At 39.5% G+C, this 17678-nt stretch overlaps 2 protein-coding genes across 2 annotated transcripts; both read right to left on the bottom strand.

The window, feature by feature from the left end:
• Positions 1 to 725: 725 nt before the first annotated feature.
• On the bottom strand, positions 726 to 5446 carry atf4a (activating transcription factor 4a). The gene is made up of 4 exons (XM_024259269.2): positions 5229 to 5446; positions 4180 to 4353; positions 2413 to 2724; positions 726 to 2324 (listed from the first exon to the last, which is right to left on the bottom strand). Exons 2-4 carry the CDS (start codon positions 4232 to 4234, stop codon positions 1372 to 1374), a joined length of 1320 nt encoding a protein of 439 aa, XP_024115037.1. The 5' UTR covers positions 4235 to 4353; positions 5229 to 5446; the 3' UTR covers positions 726 to 1371.
• Positions 5447 to 7512: 2066 nt separating this feature from the next.
• LOC112137121 (apolipoprotein L3) lies at positions 7513 to 15270 on the bottom strand. Its single transcript, XM_024259275.2, has 9 exons — positions 13996 to 15270; positions 13262 to 13366; positions 13046 to 13177; positions 10732 to 10830; positions 10626 to 10656; positions 10496 to 10547; positions 9549 to 9678; positions 9287 to 9475; positions 7513 to 8449 (listed from the first exon to the last, which is right to left on the bottom strand). Exons 1-9 carry the CDS (start codon positions 14008 to 14010, stop codon positions 8030 to 8032), a joined length of 1173 nt encoding a protein of 390 aa, XP_024115043.1. The 5' UTR covers positions 14011 to 15270; the 3' UTR covers positions 7513 to 8029.
• Positions 15271 to 17678: the final 2408 nt, after the last annotated feature.

Below are 17678 nucleotides of genomic sequence, written 5' to 3'. Positions count from 1 at the left end.
CTCCTTAATGCTTAATAACTGTGACACATCGGTGTGTAAATACTGAAACTATGACTCAGGTATACAGCATGTCTTAGCAATAGTAGTCTCGCCATCAAAAGCTTTGGTTTTACTCTAGTAAAAGTTTCTAGTAAAGGTTTCACTCTGTAATTATGTTCCAAAAGACGTTTTCACTTGATTTAAAAAATGTTCTCTAGATTTTATTTTTTTATATATAAATGAGCTTTGTTTCTTGATTTGCTTTAGGAAATAGATAAGCACTTGTTTACAATTGCTAAAATATACAAATTAATTTTAATGTAATTCCTAAAGAAACTGCAGCCTTTTTACCGTAGTTCTATCACCTCCAAACATCTATCAAAGCTTCAGCACAATTAAAAACACCTGTTTTGTTATTCTGCTGTGAACTTTAACAGTCTGATTAAGATCAGAGGCTACACTCAGAAATTAAAAGTATTTTTTTAACTTCTCATTATTCGCTGATAAAATGTTTCAAAGTTTAACTGTTTCTTTATATTTATATACACACACTATTAACATTTTTTTATAAGCATAAAGAATTCTCTAGCCACTTTTTGTAGCTTTGAAAATCTTGCTGCACACAGATTGATGGTGTAATCTTTACCATGTTGAACTTTTTGAGTAGGAACTCAAAATTGTTCAATCATTTGTACATTTCTACAGTCATCTTACGAAAAGTTAAAAAGAAAAACAAAATACATGTGTCATCTGGGAAGTAATATTTATTAGAAATAAAAAAAAAAAAAAGAGCAAAACATTTTACAAGCCAAACACCTTTTCCAAGAGTTACTGGGCAGATGATTTAAAGTTACCTTGCATTAAATAAAAGAAACCGCATTAGCAATAGAGGAGAAAATTATTTACAGAAATAAAACTCTTGACAGCAGTGGAACATCAAGAATTTTTCAATAGGCTGAGGCCCCTTTCTGGACTTAGATTTAGAGGAAGGTCAAACAGAGGTGAGAGGATTAAAAAGATGAGGACAGGGGAGAGTTTCTCTGTGAATTAAAAAGGTAAATTTACTCGTTGGGATCGTCACTGCGCTTGATAACCAATTAATAACATCTATGATCTATTTATGACTGTTGCTTTGTATGCCTCGTCTATAATACCTGTCTGTACGGCTAGAGTCTGTTAATCAAGGGATATCCAAAGGAGATCATACAGGGGGCTGAGAGACAAGCATGTACAGATGCTTCACCTTACTACCTCCCAGCCCCCCTTATCTAATCTAATCTCATCAACTTCTACAACCTGGTTCTACACACTCACATACTGCACTTTCAATCTCCAGCAACAGTGCATGAGCAAATGAGGAAATCAAACTACGCCACGTCAACCTTCTGTCGTCTACGCCACCAGGCTGCTCTTTCCTCGCCGGTGCTTGCGGACTTCCTCCATCAAATCCTTCAAGTATTGGATCTCCCGAGAGATGGACTCTGCTTTTTCTTCCAGCTCGTGGTTCTTCTTCTCTAGCTCTTCAAGCTCTACATTCAGCAACTCGTGCTCGACTCTCTTCTTCTGCCGATAGCGGGTGGCCGCCGTCTTGTTCTGCTCCATCTTCTTCAGCTTCTTCTCGACCACCCTGGGAGCGCCAGACACCGACTTGACCTTGGCCGCTTTAGGGGAGGATGAGGAGGCAGACTGGGGTTTGCTGTAGGGCTTGGTTCTGGAGGAACCGGGCATAGGGGACGTGGGAGGAGAGGGAGGCGATCCGGCGACTGAGTCGATGCCAGAGTCGCTGTCGCAATCGCTTGACGAGGACGTTTCGACCAGCTGACTGGGTATAGATATTGAGGGGGCCTCCTTGTTGGTAAGAACCACCACTAAGTGGCCAGATGAAGGAATGGAGAGCACGATAGGGCTGGTGCTCCGAAGGACACCACTAGGATCTGAGAGGATGGTTGCAGCGAGGGATGCGGCGGTTTTTCCAGCATCTACAACATCCACCTCACTCCCCAGCTCAAGCGTGAAGGAGGGAGAAGGAGATGAGGGTGTTGAGGAGGGAGACCTGTTGGGTTTCTCAGCAACCTCTTGGACACAAGCCACTTCTTCCCTTTCCCTCTTTGGTGAAGAGATTTCTATGGGGGAGGACTGAGACGTAAGACCTAAGTTGGAAGTGTTGGGCCGGACGCCAATGGTTTCTTCAAAGGAGTCCAGATTTAGGTCAACGTGGGACTCAAGGGAGGCCAGGAGGTCCTCAGGAGAGGATGCAGGTGAACAGGAGTCAATTAGAGAATCCAGGTCAAATTCACTCAAGTCAACTTTTTCTGACATCCAGTCCATGTCCTCGAAAGCATCATCTATTAGAAAACACACCATTAATATTCAGTTTGTTGATTAAAGAGCAACATTCTGAGCTAGTAAAGTAAAAATAAGAGCAATCTTCACCTTTGCCGTCTCCTGCTACGTCATGGGTGTCAAGCAGGTCATTGGCTCCCAGCAGGGAGAATGGAAGCAGGTCCACTTCGGCCTTTGTCCCCAGGAATGAGGAGTGAATTGGAGGAGAACAAGGTGGAGAGGCAGGGGAGAATGGGGAAAATGACATGGTCTGATACGGAGAATGGACAGATGCACATGAGGAGAAAGAGAGGGAAGGTGACATTGGCACCTTCACCTCTAAGGAAGAGGAAGGAGAAAGAGCTTCTTCTTCATCTTGGTCCAGAAGGGGCCCAATGGGGTCAGCCATCAGAAACGAGGACCCTGAAAATGAGACAGGAAATCGTTTTTTACCCTTTGGTATCAGGTTTTTGGTATTAGAAAATGCAAATCTATAAAATTGACAAACAATAGAAATTCTTGTTGTTTTTGATACGTATACGCCAGGAATGTGACGGTGGTTCAAGAACACCCTAAACCAAGGTTCATGAATGTGCTTTTAGCATACAGTGTTAGCATACTGGACTGTCGCTCCCCAATACTAGCATATGTAGCAACAGTTGGAAAAGGCTTGTGCAAAATGTCAAAGCGCTGCAAATATGTTTCGCATTTCGATATATGAAAAACTTTGGGTCATAATTCCAACCGGGCACAAACAGCGATTATCAATTGATCCTCCGTGATCAATTTGATAAAATCCGAGTCACTGATTTGTCAAAGTTTACTTGCTTTAACTTTAAGTGCTCATTCAGTGACAACATGGTTTGTATGTATAGCCCAAAAACGGTTGTAGAAACTTGCATAACAATTCATGATTGAGAGAGTTTGGAACGCAAAAGCCCTAAATGTGCAAAAAATAAACAAACATACAAGCATGTGTACATTATGGGTGGGTATTGGCTCAGGTGGTAGAGCGGGTCGGCTAATGATCGAAGGATAGGCGGTTCGATTCCGGCTCCCGCCAGTCAAGTGTCGTTGTGTCCCTGGGCAAGACACTTAACCCTCCTTGCCTCCAGTGTGGCTCCACTGGTGTGTGAATGCGTATGAATGTTCCGGTGATGGTCAGAGGGGCCGTAGGCGCGTACTGGCAGCCACGCCTCTGTCAGCCTGCCCCAGGGCAGCTGTGGCTACAATTGTAGCTTACCATCACCAAGTATGAATGAGGTGTGAATGAATAATGGATATACAATGTAAGCGCTTTGAGCGTCTGGAAAAGCGCAGATAAATCCAATCCATTATTATTATCATTATTGGCAAGACACGATACATATCCCGATATATCCCAAGACAGTGCCAGAAAACTTTTCCCTATTTTTTAATTATGTATTAATAATTATCTGAATATTGTTATATTTTTCACAAAAGTAAAATATTTTGTATCTAATGATCAGAACATTTAAGTGCTGCAACTGTGACTCATAAACAAGATGGTTTCACCCAAGAATATTCATGGTGCTTTTCTTCTGGTAATTGAAGAAACATTTAAGTGGAAAACAAAACTGAACTACCCGCTTGCTTTTAAATAACAATTAAATATCACCTTGGCAGTATTTAAAATTGATACAAGTATCATGATATTTCACTGAATCGATATTTTCTTACACCCTGGTGTACATAAGACTTTTCATTGAAAGTGCAAGTTTGTTCCGAATTGTGGCAACTGATCTGCACGGATTACGGATCAGAAAATGATCCATTCATTGAAAGTGGTTGATGGAATGTGCATTTGAGTACGACACACAGCACTGCCACTGAAGAATTCATAGTTCCAACACCAACCTAAGCACAGGGCCTCCACGTCCTCCAAAGCCAGCTGGGAGAGTGTCATGGCCATTGGTGGTCAGTGATATTGGTGAAAGCAAATACGAAGGGAAATCTGTCAGGGTGGACAAGTCGAGAGGTTCGGTCCTGCTGTCGACGGCAGCAATGCTGAGGGTGGTTGCCGAGAGAGACCTGCCAGACAAAACGATGAAAAGGACATTTTAATGAGGATCTTTGAATCAGGAAAACCTGTGAGATTATCTTTAAGTTAATAAGCATCAAGTGTTTAAAGAACAATGAATCTGTATAAATGTCGTACAAATGATTTACAACAAGCATGACTCAGCGACCAAGCCCTCCTACATTCACTTCCTACAAAGAGTTTTTGACTAATGGCAGCCATAAAAACAGACGTGTCACTTTTTAAAGTTACAAAAAAAAACTCTTTTTTTTAAACCAAGAACAATTGTATTTGTAGTAGTAAATATTTTTTCATTTATGCCATGATGTTCTGTGTTCCTCTGCTTTGCTGAAGAGACACCTTGTCCCGCCCCCAGCGGACAACATTTCCTAATTTGGTCATCTTCTGACCGGTAGCCCCGCCCATCGCCGGGAGTTACCGCCGAGAAGTGGGAGGACTACCGCCATTTTCACAACAAAGCCATCCGCACGAAACGCTTAGGACAGGCGTAGACGGCAGTCAACGCCATTTTGAACTTGCCACGTTGACAATGTTTAATAAGTTTAAGCTCTACATCTGACTTTAAATTAATAAACAATATTTTGAATTCGTGAGAAAGTGTAAAGCCCTCGTTAAATTAGTAAATGTGACCTATCCAGGCTTGACACATCACTCGCATATGGCGAAAAGAACTTCCAACAGCTGACAAATAGTTCCACCGGGAAGTAACCGGTTCTACGCATGCTTTTTAATATTGTAATCAAATTAACTTTATGTCCAGACTAGTCTTTTGCTTAACTCTTAAACAGCTAGTAAAACTGGCATTTTAGTAAGTTGTCAAAAAAATAGAGTCCTATATTTTATCTGTCAAGGAAAAAAAACTTACGCCATTTTGCCAGAAATAGCCAGTGCAATAAGCCGTTGCACTGCCGGGTTGTTGCCGCTGCAAAGATTGCTGCCGCGCTTTCACACTGCCATGTTGGTGCGATTACAGCTCCCAGTTGGTCAAACACTCGTACAATCCTGTTGGTGAAGAAGAACGGGTGGAGACGATAACACGAGGGTATAAAGAGTCGCAGTACTACTGAAAGGTATTCATCCGCCACACATAGCGCTTGTTCAGTTAGAATCTATGGCGCGAGTGGGCGGTGCTACTTTTTCACAATGAGTTTCTGGCTCCGACATTGTTTGTCAGGGTGTACTGGTATATTTTACAAACGTATCCTTGTGGATGGAACATCTCCGCCCCAGAATTCAGCGGAACTAAACTTAATGTGTACATTCCTCATGTTAAATGTAGGTCAAACATAGCTTGTAAACAATGAGTCATTGGCGGACTTTACACTCAGTGACTATAACAAGACCACAGTAAGGTGTATGCTGTATGATTGTGATTTACTTTTCCCAAATACAAAAATAAAATCGTCTTGTGTTTGCTATTATCCATCAAGAAACCAGATGGTTTGGCGAAAAAACACCAACCAGTATTTCATGTGTCCTAAATTGATACAGATTTTATGGAAAATATTTTAAATATGGTTGAAGATTTATTTATCAATGGTTAGACATATTCGTTTTTTTCTTAAGTAGGGTTAAGAGGTCACTGACACTCTCCTATTTTAGGCGAAGTCTGGTACGCCATGGAAAAGTCTCCCGACAGTGCACACTCGTGACCAGATGAACGTGTTTAGGGTGCCCTCTAGTGGTTACCTGCCGCTAATAACGTATTTTCCCACCATCCACATGCAGTTTTAAAAAGTGGAGCATCGAATCAAATTAACTCGAATAAAACAACACTTTGAAAAACAAAACATAATAAGTGGTTAATCATACTCTGCAGTGAAATGTTGGTTTTCGTAAAACGCATTAAAACAATCACATTTTATGTCAAGTGGTTTTGCATCAATTAGGAATAAGCATGAAAGAAACTACCAGTATTTGGATATAAAAATCAGCATATCACCCTTAAGTGCACAATATCTGAAAACAAATGCTGAAAGAGCAAAATATGACCTTTTTCAAGATCAATGTCTTTGGTCCTCTGGAAGAATGCAGATTGTCTTTGTAAACTTGGACCTGGAGCTTTTTTATTTTTAAGTCTTTGCCTATTTTTTTATTTTTTTTATTTTTTTTTATTTTTTATTTTATACTTTTTAAAGAATTGCTTCAGTCAAAGAAGTGTTTCTCCTTGCAGCTATGACACTCATCTCCCCTTGAACCGGCCCCAGAACCTTTGTTGCCTTCCTTGAGGGTGTCTTTTTGTGTTTTGGACAATGGAGAGTATGCAGCCTCCGCTGGTCAAATAATGCCCTCATTGATGAAGATCAGATTCATACATATAGATACATTCTGCTTGATTATTTTCCTATCATTGGAAACATTTGTTTGTAGGTTTGTTAGTCCCTAACATAGATCACACACACACAAAAATATGGCAGTCAACCTTATTATAGTATTGTGTATAAACACAAAAAAACTGAAAAGGGAGAAAACTCCAGAAAATGTTAATGATACTGATCGCAGCATATCTGATCTCCGTCTGTCTCTTGTTTAGGATGGCTGCTGGTCCGGTGGGGATGCCTCTGACTGATGCCTTCTTGTTTTGGAGGTCATTGCAGAGATATTTCTGTTGCTCAGCAACAAAGATGAAAACTCATTACAGGGTTTTTAGCAAGAAATAAACATTCATTCTCATTTTAAAACCCCTCCAAAATAAAATTATGCATTTTTCTGAAGAAACAGTATATATATAAAGAAGTGTGTTGTCATCAAGAGTGATTTTTGGTAGCTTGCTTGGATGTGAAGAGAGATTGTGCTTTTTACTGTCAACCAGCATCAGATAAAGTCAATCACTGACTTAAAGCCTTTACTTTATCTTAACATTTGTTGAATTTCTTGTTTAAATGTTCCATTTCCCCTGAAGCATGATGGTTTGAAGAAACTGATAAACTTTAAGCTGAATTTTTGTTTTTTGAGTGTAGCAAATAAACTTCATTTGGGCTGCTTTTTTTAAAAGTAGGATTCATTTTAAACTTAAATTGTAAAAATCAATTAATATGAGGAGTGTTGTGAGAGTAGAAGTGTTCTCCTGTTTGCACATTTCATTTATCAGAGAATTCACAAAACAGTGATGTAACCTGGAGTTTTATCTGGACAGGTTATCACGTGGGGACCAGAGTTCCACGCAGATCAAGATGTTTTTTTATTTTCTCTCAAACCCCGTTTTTCCAGTCAAGCAGGAAACATATTTTAACTGGTGTTCGTGACTTAACACAAGATCCCTCTTCATTTAAATGAGTCTTTTGCTGTCATAGTGCTATCAATAGAGTCAAAAAGAAAAACGATAAGAGAATAAAAATTTTATCCTAGAGGCAACATTTTTCAAAAAATATCTGCATGTCTCAACCAATGACATCTGTGTGGGTTGCTTCTTTTATAATGATGATTCTCCAAACTTTTATTTTTTAAATATCTTTATTTTAATTTTGACAATGGAAAAAACAGATACAAAAGTTACAAAATGTAATCTATTATAAATTTTTTTGTTTTATTCTGACATTTTTAATGTTTGTGTAAATTTACCAGCAATTCAAACCAACATGTCCCACATAAAATGTACCAAAGGTAAATGCAAAAATATGTACTTAAAAAAGCAACAATAAACAAATTACGAATCACATGAGCGGCTTAATAATGCTTACCAAACAAAACAAAAATGTCGGAGAGCTCTTTGAAGCCTTCCTCAAGATCCTCTGCGAGCTTTTCAATATTTTTAGCAAACTTTGACTTGAGGTCTTTTTTCAGCTTTTGCCCGTCTTTCCCTTTGGTGAAGTATAAATCCATCCCAAGGGCAAACCCTTGAATGGTCCCGGAAACTTTGGTGCATTTGCCTCCAGCCATGGCACTCATGTCTCCGGTAACCATCTTCAGCATCTTCGTCGCTTTCTCTGACCTGGTCTTGGTTTGGCTCAGAGTGGACACACCGTGCAGCTTCAGCTGATCTATGCCCTCGATGATGAACTCCAGGCAGGAGCGAATTTTCTCATGGTGATCCTCAAAGTCTTGCAGGGTCTGCTGAATTTTCTTCTTGTCACTGGAAAAATTTGCCTGCAAAAACAGTCAGAGTTACCAATAAAGAAAATCTGACTTTTTTCTTTTTTTGTCTGTATTCCTTTTGTCTTATGACAGATGTTCGACTTTCTAATCTGTTACTTTACATCAACACATGTTGTGTGATGGTCACTGAGTCTATTTCTGCTGGAAGTTTCTTCCTCATCATCCATTTCGATGCATTGTTGATTGGTCAACATGGGAATTAAAACCTTAATATAGTAATTTCTCATTTATAGGCTATTGCTACAGCTGTGTGTGGAGACGATAACTGCTGCTCATCCCTCCTTGACCTCGGCATTCCTGCAATCTCCCTCCCCTCCCAAGCGTAGTCTGGATGTGTGCTCCTGGAAGCAGCTAAAGGACTATTGCAAAGGTGTCCCCCCCCCTCCGCCCATCCCACCCACCAAACCTCATGTATTGTGTCTTCGAATGTATTGTGCTTCTTTGTTATGGTGTATTTTTTTGCTTGTATCTAAACATTGTACACAGTGTTGAGATATGACCTTTTTTTGCCACCCATTAAACCCCCCCTCCCCCTCCCCCTCGTGGCCTTCTTCTCCCAAGCTAATAAGGGGCGCCGCTCAGTGGACGCTTCCGCAGTGAACCTTGAACTGTCTGTTTACTTCTCTCTGTTTGTCTTGTTCTTGGTTGTACTGAAAAACAATTAATTTCCCCCCAGGGGATTAATAAAGTATCTTGATTGATTGATTGATTGTACAAAAACAATCTGGCCTCATTGGGCTGATGTGGAATCAAATAAATCCCTACTGTTGTAGTGTTTTATGAAAAACACTGATCTAAATTGCACCATATCTGATCCCGTTGTATCACCTTGTTTGTTATGGCTGCTGATGCTCCAGTGACCCCGCCCGCTGTAGCCACGCCCACTCCGATTGCAGTGAGAGCCAGTGAGGATCCCATGGTGAAGGGAGACAGAATCACCCCAGCAGCTGCAGCCACGCCTCCTAACGCTGTTGTAGCTCCTCCTGTGATGCCAGCAATCTTTGTCCCTTTAGAAACCTAGAAAGAAAAAATAATTTTCTCCAAATTTTTCTGTACATAATCTGGATTTTCATGGTTTCATGTTTTCTACCTTATTTAAGTTCGCGGCAATGGAGCGCAAATCATCGATGGCTTCCCTGAGACTTTTACCATCCTCAGTCATCAGGCTGTTATACTTCTGGACTTCCTCATACAGATATTCAGCAAGGGTTTCAATGATTCTGAAATCATTGATACAGGTCACACACACAAGTTTGTATTGTTCTGCCTGAAGAGAACATTTCAAAGACACACTCCAATCATATTTTAATCTATTGTAAAAGTGTTCCCAGAGGTATTTTAATAATAATTATGCTTTGTTTTAAGCTAAAATAACAATTTAAAAAAACTTGTGTAGTTTTCTAGGAGATGATTTCTTCAAATCCAATTAAATCAAACCAAATCAGATCAAATTAGATGTAATCGAATCAAATTAAAACAAATCAAATCAAGACAACTCGGATCAGATTGAATCAATTCAAACCAAATCAAATCAATGTGTCTTTATACAGCTCTTCTGATGTAATTAGATACATCAGAATGGAGCAGAGCAGGGGGCTTGCCTGACCCACCAATTTTAGCACCTGTGTCCCTGCTACAGGCTTTTGCCAACAGCATTTTTTTACCTGCTTCTGATTCACAACAATTTTAATAGAAAAGATATTCAGAAATCTGATTTTAAGCTTAATTTACTTTATATATGTCCTCAATCATGAGAAAAATTCCACAAGAATATGTTTAAAACACCATTTTGTGGTGGAGTGTTTTAAATTGTACATCCTTCACTGAGTTATTTGTGAGTATCCCAGAAACTTGATTTAAAGTTTAGTCAAGATGAGAGAGTCAAAACATTCAACTTCAAATGAATAAAGTAAAATTTTGGGGATTTAAACTGTTGAAAAATTCTTAAAACTGAATCAGCTACAGATAAATTTGTTTAAAATTATCATTGTATCTCTAAAACCTGTACAGAATAATAATGTAACATAACCAACTCACCTTTTCTCACTTGCCCCTTTGTCCTTAAGGTCATTGTAGCAATCTTTCCAAGCTGCAAGTCAATAGACTCCAGGTTAAACTTCAAGAGTGCAAATAATGAAATGAGAGGAATCATTCACAATTTACTTACACATGTTCATGCTGGAAAGTGGCTGGTCAATCTGATAAAAAAAATAATACGTTTATTGAACAGTTTGTAGCCCTTCACAATCATCGTTAGGACTGGCAGTATTTACCGTGGCGACTGTTTGAATATCAGGCTTGCTTTTTGGGGTTTTAATTGGGAGAGCCGGAGGTGCTCCATGGCCATTCTTATAAAAGTGTTTGTCCATGTCCTGAAAACAGAGATTTTCTTTTTTGCTTGTTATGTCATACAGCAGTGGATAAAATCATAGAGTGACATGGCGTTTTGGCTCTATCTTTGCATGTGTCTACTTCCTGTCTTGATCGTTCCATGACCCCTGACGATCCAATCTGAATCAGCTCAGTGATGTAACAAACACTTCATTCTTCTCTGTGCAACAAATAGCTCATTTCAAACTGCTGGTCTAGAGATCATTCATGTTTTAGGATTAAATTTAAACTAGAATTTTCCATCCTTGTGTGGAGAATGTGACACACAGGTTTTAATGTGAAAACTTAAAGACCCACTCCAATCAAAAATTGTGTTTTTAACATGTTCTTGCGGTGTTTTTTCAATGATGGAGGTCATATATAAAGGTTATGTCTGAATTCCTTCATTACTCACTATATAGTGTGTTTACCATTTTGTAGAGCTGTTGGAATCTACAATGAAAAAATCCAGAGTACTGGAAATTTCCCAGTAGTCTCTGAGAAAAAAACTAGAGTTCATTAATGCTCTCTAGACTGGCAAATATATACCACAATGCATTGCGTTTGAACAATTTTTGTGATAAAAATGTATTTTTTTTATAAACCATCCATATTTTCATCTTCATAACGTAATGTATTCATAAATATTCTCTGTAATTTAGCTTGAACTTATTAGATTTTACTTTGGTAAATCTGTGATGTCATTTTTGCTGTTTAAAAAATGGGGTGTCTGAGTGCTTTTAAAATACAGGGCACTGGATAGTCCCACACTATATAGATTTTTAGTAATTAGGTAATAGGGAAGGAATTTATACAAAGCTAAGGATAACTAGGAATAAAACTGAATTTCTGAGTGTTTATTTATTCAAATCAATGTCAATCAGGAGCGGATGAAAAAATGCCATTTCAGAAAGATGGACAGGCCACAAGCTCCCCACTATCGTCTTCGTTTTCCTCGTCTAAGCTGGTATCAGACTCTTAACCAGGGGTGTTAAACTCATTTAGGTTCAGGGTTAAACCAGTAATGTAATAGCAAACTAACTTAACCTATAGTCAACTAGTTATATGTAGCTTTGCATTTTTATTTTTATTTTTTTTTTTCAGTTGGAAAAACGGCTTTAACCAATCCAGTAGGCTAATCACTTATTATTACATTGTTTATTATGTTTATTTATTGATCTATTGTCATGGCGGTCTTGCTTTTCCTTTGCTCCCCCTAGTGGCCAAATTGCGCATTGCGATAATTTCTTAAATGAACCACTTTATGTCAGCTTGGGTCTATAAACCAGTAGGAGAGCATGTAAACAGAGAGCTCTCAGTTATTGGTGACAGGAAGGGGTAATAGACTTGGGCCAAGTCCGAATTCTTCCCTTCTCCCTCCTCTTCCATTTGAAAGGGCATTTTTAGTGTAAGTGGGGTCTGGAATATATATATTTTTTAAAATCCTTCAAGCAAAGGGATACAAAGTCCACCATTGTGAGAGTTAACCGGATTGGGCTGAGATGCACTTTTATTCATATGGGTGCGCTCTGATCCACAGAAGTTTATATTTAATTGTAAGTAATGACTTTTTGTTCTAGTATGACCTTTTTAATATCATAAAACCACTGCTGTTATGTATATTTGAGCGTTGGAAGCTCCGCGCTAGCGGACCGGCAATGACTGGTGATGTCATCAAACAAAAGTGACGTCCAAATTCTGAGACACTATTTTTTCATAACTCCCCATTTGGAAGGCTAAATGAAGGGGAAGGAAGAAGGGAAGAATTTGGATTGGGCCTTATTCTGCACCAACAGAATATCCAGTGAACTACTGCTGCTCTGGAGAAACTATGTCCTAGAAAATGACACATTTTTAAAATTGTGGCTAAAAACAGCATAATAATAATTCAAGTTTCCGTGGGAATGCTTTTAAAATAGATCAATAGATGATTGAAGTGGGTTTTTAAGCAGTGCATTAAGGTTCCTCATTGTTAAACCAAGAGACAAGGGGAATACAAAAACGTGTCTTCATGTAAGCATGTGAAGTCGTCTTCATTTTTCTCCTGCACTGTCATTCATGCAGAGATAGTATGCATCCTCATTTGTGGTTGCAATGCAGTCTTGCATCACTTCTGAACTATCATCACATACTTATAGAAGTTACTCCGGTTTCACCTGTTTAACCTCCTCAAGACAAGAGTTTCTGAAATGTAAAAATCAATCCAAAGAACACCACCTTCAACACTTCTTCATACGTTGGCGGCTGCATTTCTTCATAAAGTGGAAAAGTTTGAATCATTTCCGATTTCTGCCTGATGATCTTTGTTTTGGGCAGCACCGGGGGTGGTTTGGTCGGACAGGGACTTGTCTGAATTCAAGCAAAAGAGGTCAGTGTTTTCACGATGTCATGTCAAAAATGTTTCACTGCCTATTGCTGAACCCGAGCACGAACCTCTGCCGGAGCCTCAGGCGAACGGTTAGAACGTAGCTGCTCCTCGTCAAGAGATGTTGCCTTAGAGGTCAAGTGCTTCCGTGGAAGGGGAACAGGAGGAGTCGCCTGCCAAAACAGAGACGTCTCGTGTGCCATTGTTGCAACACATTGCTTAACACAACTTTTCAACACAATCAATGCAATTTCAGTAGATTCTAAAGCATAGAAAAGTGACCACAGTATGTTAAAAAATGTGTTATTTAGGCGTCACCAGTCCATCTTATTTTTTATGATTAAAAAGCTTGTTAATTAATGAATGAGAAACACAAATTGTAGCTTTAGATTCTTTTTCTTTCTCAATATCATAATAGGGAATGTGGGGCATCACCACTTCACAATTTTTTTGAACTGATCCGTCTTTGTTTCAGGAGGAAACCAGAGAAATAACGAAACAGATTCCATTTAGATGAAATTGTGTATTATGTGTCATGCGTGTAAACTATTTCCTTTCTTTTTGCACAGAAGGTTACATGTGCACCCTGAAAAAAGGCTTCATTCTGTTTGAAAAATTCTAAATGTCTGATATCAGACCGAAACTATTTGTATTCTTTAAACAAAAATGATTATGAAAGTATTATAAAAAATATTAAAGATTAAAAAATGTATCAATTAATAACATAAAATAAATGATAGATTTGCAGGAAACAATGTAAAACTGCAATGTTGTGAAATAACCGAAACAATCGTTCTCTTACCTTTGTTTGATGCATGATGTCTTTAGTTCTCTTCTCTCTTCAGCTTCTTGCGACTTGTTACTAAATCAAGGAAAGAAATGAAACTAAGAAACCAAGTGTCTGCTTATGCATTCTATCTCAGGTATGCAGCTTTCTGATTTGCATCTTTAGGTAGATATATACTGTAGGTGTGGTCTGAAAAATCAAACAAGACTAAATCCCTGTCCTGAAAGACTATTCAATCGTGCTATTCAATGTTTCTAAAACTGCCATTGAAACACCTTATAGAAGTAAAAAAAACTGGCACAGATTGAATGATTGAAGACTCAAGTGAGTCAGTCCAGAAGTATTAGAAGCTTAATAAAAACAGCTGCAATGCTAATTCAGGATCAGGGGTGGGGATTGAAAGTTACATTCCTGTGTGTTTTCTATCATACCCTGCACTGTCGTGTTCTGATTGGCTGGACACACTAGAACGAGTTAATCAGTGGTGGATTGGACAAGAATATCTGGAAAATATGAACTGGCTCTTCAGGCCTGGAGCTGCCAACCCTCGATCCTTTCACATCTCCTTGTTGTCACAATATTTTCTATTTTTAATAGGGTATTATCCTTACTGCAGGCCTGTTTTATATTAATTCATTGATATGGGGGCAGCAGTCCAGGCAAACATTCCCAGATTTCCCTGGCATTCAATTATTCCACCTCCTCAGGGAGGAGGACCTCGAGGAATTCCAGGGCTGTCCAAGAACCATAACATGGTTTGAGAGCTCGAGTGATCTCAAGAGCTGCGCTGTCTGGGACTTATGCTCCTGGTTGGGACTCTAATGGCAGACAGGTCCTAGGTGACCATCCAGACAAAGAGCAGTTCATAACCCCTGTAAGAGTACTACCCATCAAGATACTTTTGCATCGCCTAGATTGGCCTCACCGGGGTTGGGGCTTGCACTATAAGACATTTCTAGTGGACCCACCACCTGCAGGAGGGCTCAAATAGGGTCTGTGCAATGTGGATTGGGTGGCAGTCTAAGGTGGGTGCATCAGATGCCCCAACACCGGTCATGGAATATATACTGCTCACAAAAATTAAAGGAACTCTTTTTTTTTCTTGGGCCTGTCATGAATTGAATTAAACCTGTCTGATAACTTTCTGGTTGGTTCAGCAGCTGAGGGCTTCGTTAATCAATTTCAGCTGTATTGGTGTTCATGGAATTAACAGCAGGTGCTCTTCAGTGGCAACAATTAGAAAACCCTCAAAACAGGACTGGTGTTACATGTGGAGGTCATTTCAAGTTTCTCCTCTTGATCTTTTTGGCTGGTTTTCCACTCGTGCTGATTTTGGCTTGATAATTATCTCTACTGGCAGTATGAGGCGATTCCTTAACCCTACAGAAGTTGCACAGGTTGTCCAACTTCTCCAGGATGGCACATCCTCACATGCTGCGAAAAGAAGGTTTAATGTGTCTCCCAGCACAATCTCCAGAACATGGAGGAGATTTCAGGAGACTGGTGGTTATTCTGGGAGAGCTGGACAGGGCCGTAGAAGGTCCTCAACCCCTTAGCAGGACCAATACCTGCTCCTTTGTGAAAGGCAGAACAGGCTGAGCACTGCTCGTGTCCCACAGAATGACCTCCAGAGGGCCACTGGTGTGAATGTTTCTATCCAAACAATCAGGAACAGACTTCATGAAGGTGGCCTGAGGGCCCGACGTCCTGGGCCCTGTACTCACTGCCCAACACCGTGGAGCTCGACTGGCATTTGCTCAAGAACACCAGAATTGGCAAGTCCACCACTAGCGCCCTGTACTTTTCACAGACGAGAGCAGGTTCACCCTGAGCACCTGTGATAGACGTGAAAGAGTCTGGAGAAGACAAGGAGAACGTTATGCTGCCTGCAACGTGGTTCAACATGAGGTTTGGTGGTGGGTCAGTGATGGTCTGGGGAGGCATATCCATGGAGGGACACACAGACCTCTACTGCCTAGGAAATGGTGCTCTGACTGCCATAAGGTATCCAGATGAAATCCTTGAACCCATTGTCAGACCCTACGCTGGTGCAGTAGGTCCTGGTTTCCTCCTAATGTACGACAATGCCCGGCCTCACGTGACAAGAGTATCCAGGCAGTACCTGGAGGATGAAGGAATTGAAACAGTTGAATGGCCTTCACCATCCCCTGACTTAAACCCAGTAGAACATCTCTGGGTCATTATGTTTGGGTCAATTAGGCACCGCCAGGTTGCTCCTCAGACTGTACAACAGCTCAGGGATGCCCTCACACAGATCTGGGAGGAAATGCCACAAGACACCATCCGTCGTCTCATTAGGAGCATGCCGCGACCTCTGTATGTTTTTCTAGCAGGGAAGTACCAACAATTTGGTCTGTAAATAGGAATGAATGACGTAGAAGAAAGTCAGGAAACTCAAAACGAGTTCTTGTAGATAAGGTGAGTTTAATAAATCTGGAAAGGAATGTAAGTTGGTTTGAGGTTAATGAGTCATGTTCAAAACTATTTTTTAATTACATGTTCTAAATTCTGATTAAAAAAACAAACAACCAAGCAAAAAAAACACCACAATCAAAGTTCATTCTAACATAATTCACAGGGATTAAGCTTTACACCCCAAGCTAAATTTACACTGTGAGAAGTAGCAAAAATGACCATATTTCAATTTATAACTTCTGAACAACTTTAAATTTTGGTCAAACCAAATTTTACTAAAGAATGAAAATATTTTCAGTAAGCGTTTGTTGAACCAGGGGCGGCGCTATAATACGGCAAATAAAGGCAGACCCCCCGGGCCCCCCAAATTATTTGCTACGCCCCTGTAGTGTGCATGTCCCCTTGTCCTTAGCCAAATTATGAACAGTTTCCATGCTGTGGTAAGAGCAAATTCTTTTTTTTTGGCAAACTTATGATTTAAAAACTCATCAAAAATAAAACAATTGAAAATACCTATTTCACTTGTGATGGTTTTCCACTCTGCTGTTCTCATTTCCCGCCCTTCCAAAGTTTTTTTCCCCCATGTAAAGCACTTTGGCACCACTACTGCTTTTTTGAACAATACAATGAAAAGCATTCTCAACTTGTTCTGAAAAAAAAAACTTTTTGTGCTAGAACATATTAACTTGTCAAATGTGATGAAGTTTAGATTGAGAATTAATATATGCAACAATTACTAATTTCTGTAGGATGTGTACCGTTCATGCTGCCACACTCACTAAAGCTTCTGTTCACGGCAGAAGACTTTAAGGCTTCTTTTTACTGGTTATTAAAATATGTTTATGTAAAGATGGCAGATAAAGGGAAAACACTCTCAACAAAAACCTGTTCAACGCCATACCAGTAAACTCCCAACAAAGGCAAACTGTTTTTTGTTTATTTTCTCTTTACATGAATGCCATTTTTTTATTTTTTTATTTTTATAAATCCATTACAATGACCTAAATCCCAGTTAAAGGGCCTGGCCTGTTTTTCTGTGTGACATTCCTAACATTTCAGTGTTATACAAACAGGTAAGTATTTCCTTGAGCACATGTAACTGAAATGCCGTCAGCTTGCCTGTAAATGTCAAATGCAACCTTACCAGAAACCTCTTAATTAAATATTTTAAGAATTAAATTTAATTACTTACTAATTCTTAATAAGTTATACTCTAACCAAACTTGAAACCAGTTGATGTGCAGGAAATAAAACTACAATCT

This window comes from Oryzias melastigma, linkage group LG1 (assembly GCF_002922805.2).
Source record: "Oryzias melastigma strain HK-1 linkage group LG1, ASM292280v2, whole genome shotgun sequence".
Taxonomy (NCBI): domain Eukaryota; kingdom Metazoa; phylum Chordata; class Actinopteri; order Beloniformes; family Adrianichthyidae; genus Oryzias; species Oryzias melastigma.
The sequence above is the reverse complement of the archived record's forward strand: the minus strand, read 5'-3'. Positions and strand labels throughout refer to the sequence as shown.

Bases quoted from the DNA above. Each gene is read 5' to 3' on its own strand.
- atf4a (XM_024259269.2), bottom strand. From the start codon at position 4,234: ATGGCCATGACACTCTCCCAGCTGGCTTTGGAGGACGTGGAGGCCCTG. The intron at 2,725-4,179 runs GTTGGTGTTGGA...TCTCATTTTCAG, and splicing joins CGTGGAGGCCCTGTGCTTAG to GGTCCTCGTTTCTGATGGCT. The intron at 2,325-2,412 runs GTGAAGATTGCT...GTTTTCTAATAG, and splicing joins CGTAGCAGGAGACGGCAAAG to ATGATGCTTTCGAGGACATG.
- LOC112137121 (XM_024259275.2), bottom strand. The intron at 10,831-13,045 runs GTGGTGTTCTTT...CTCTGTTTTCAG, and splicing joins CGTATGAAGAAGTGTTGAAG to GACATGGACAAACACTTTTA. The intron at 10,548-10,625 runs GTAAGTAAATTG...ATTGACTTGCAG, and splicing joins ACTTTCCAGCATGAACATGT to CTTGGAAAGATTGCTACAAT.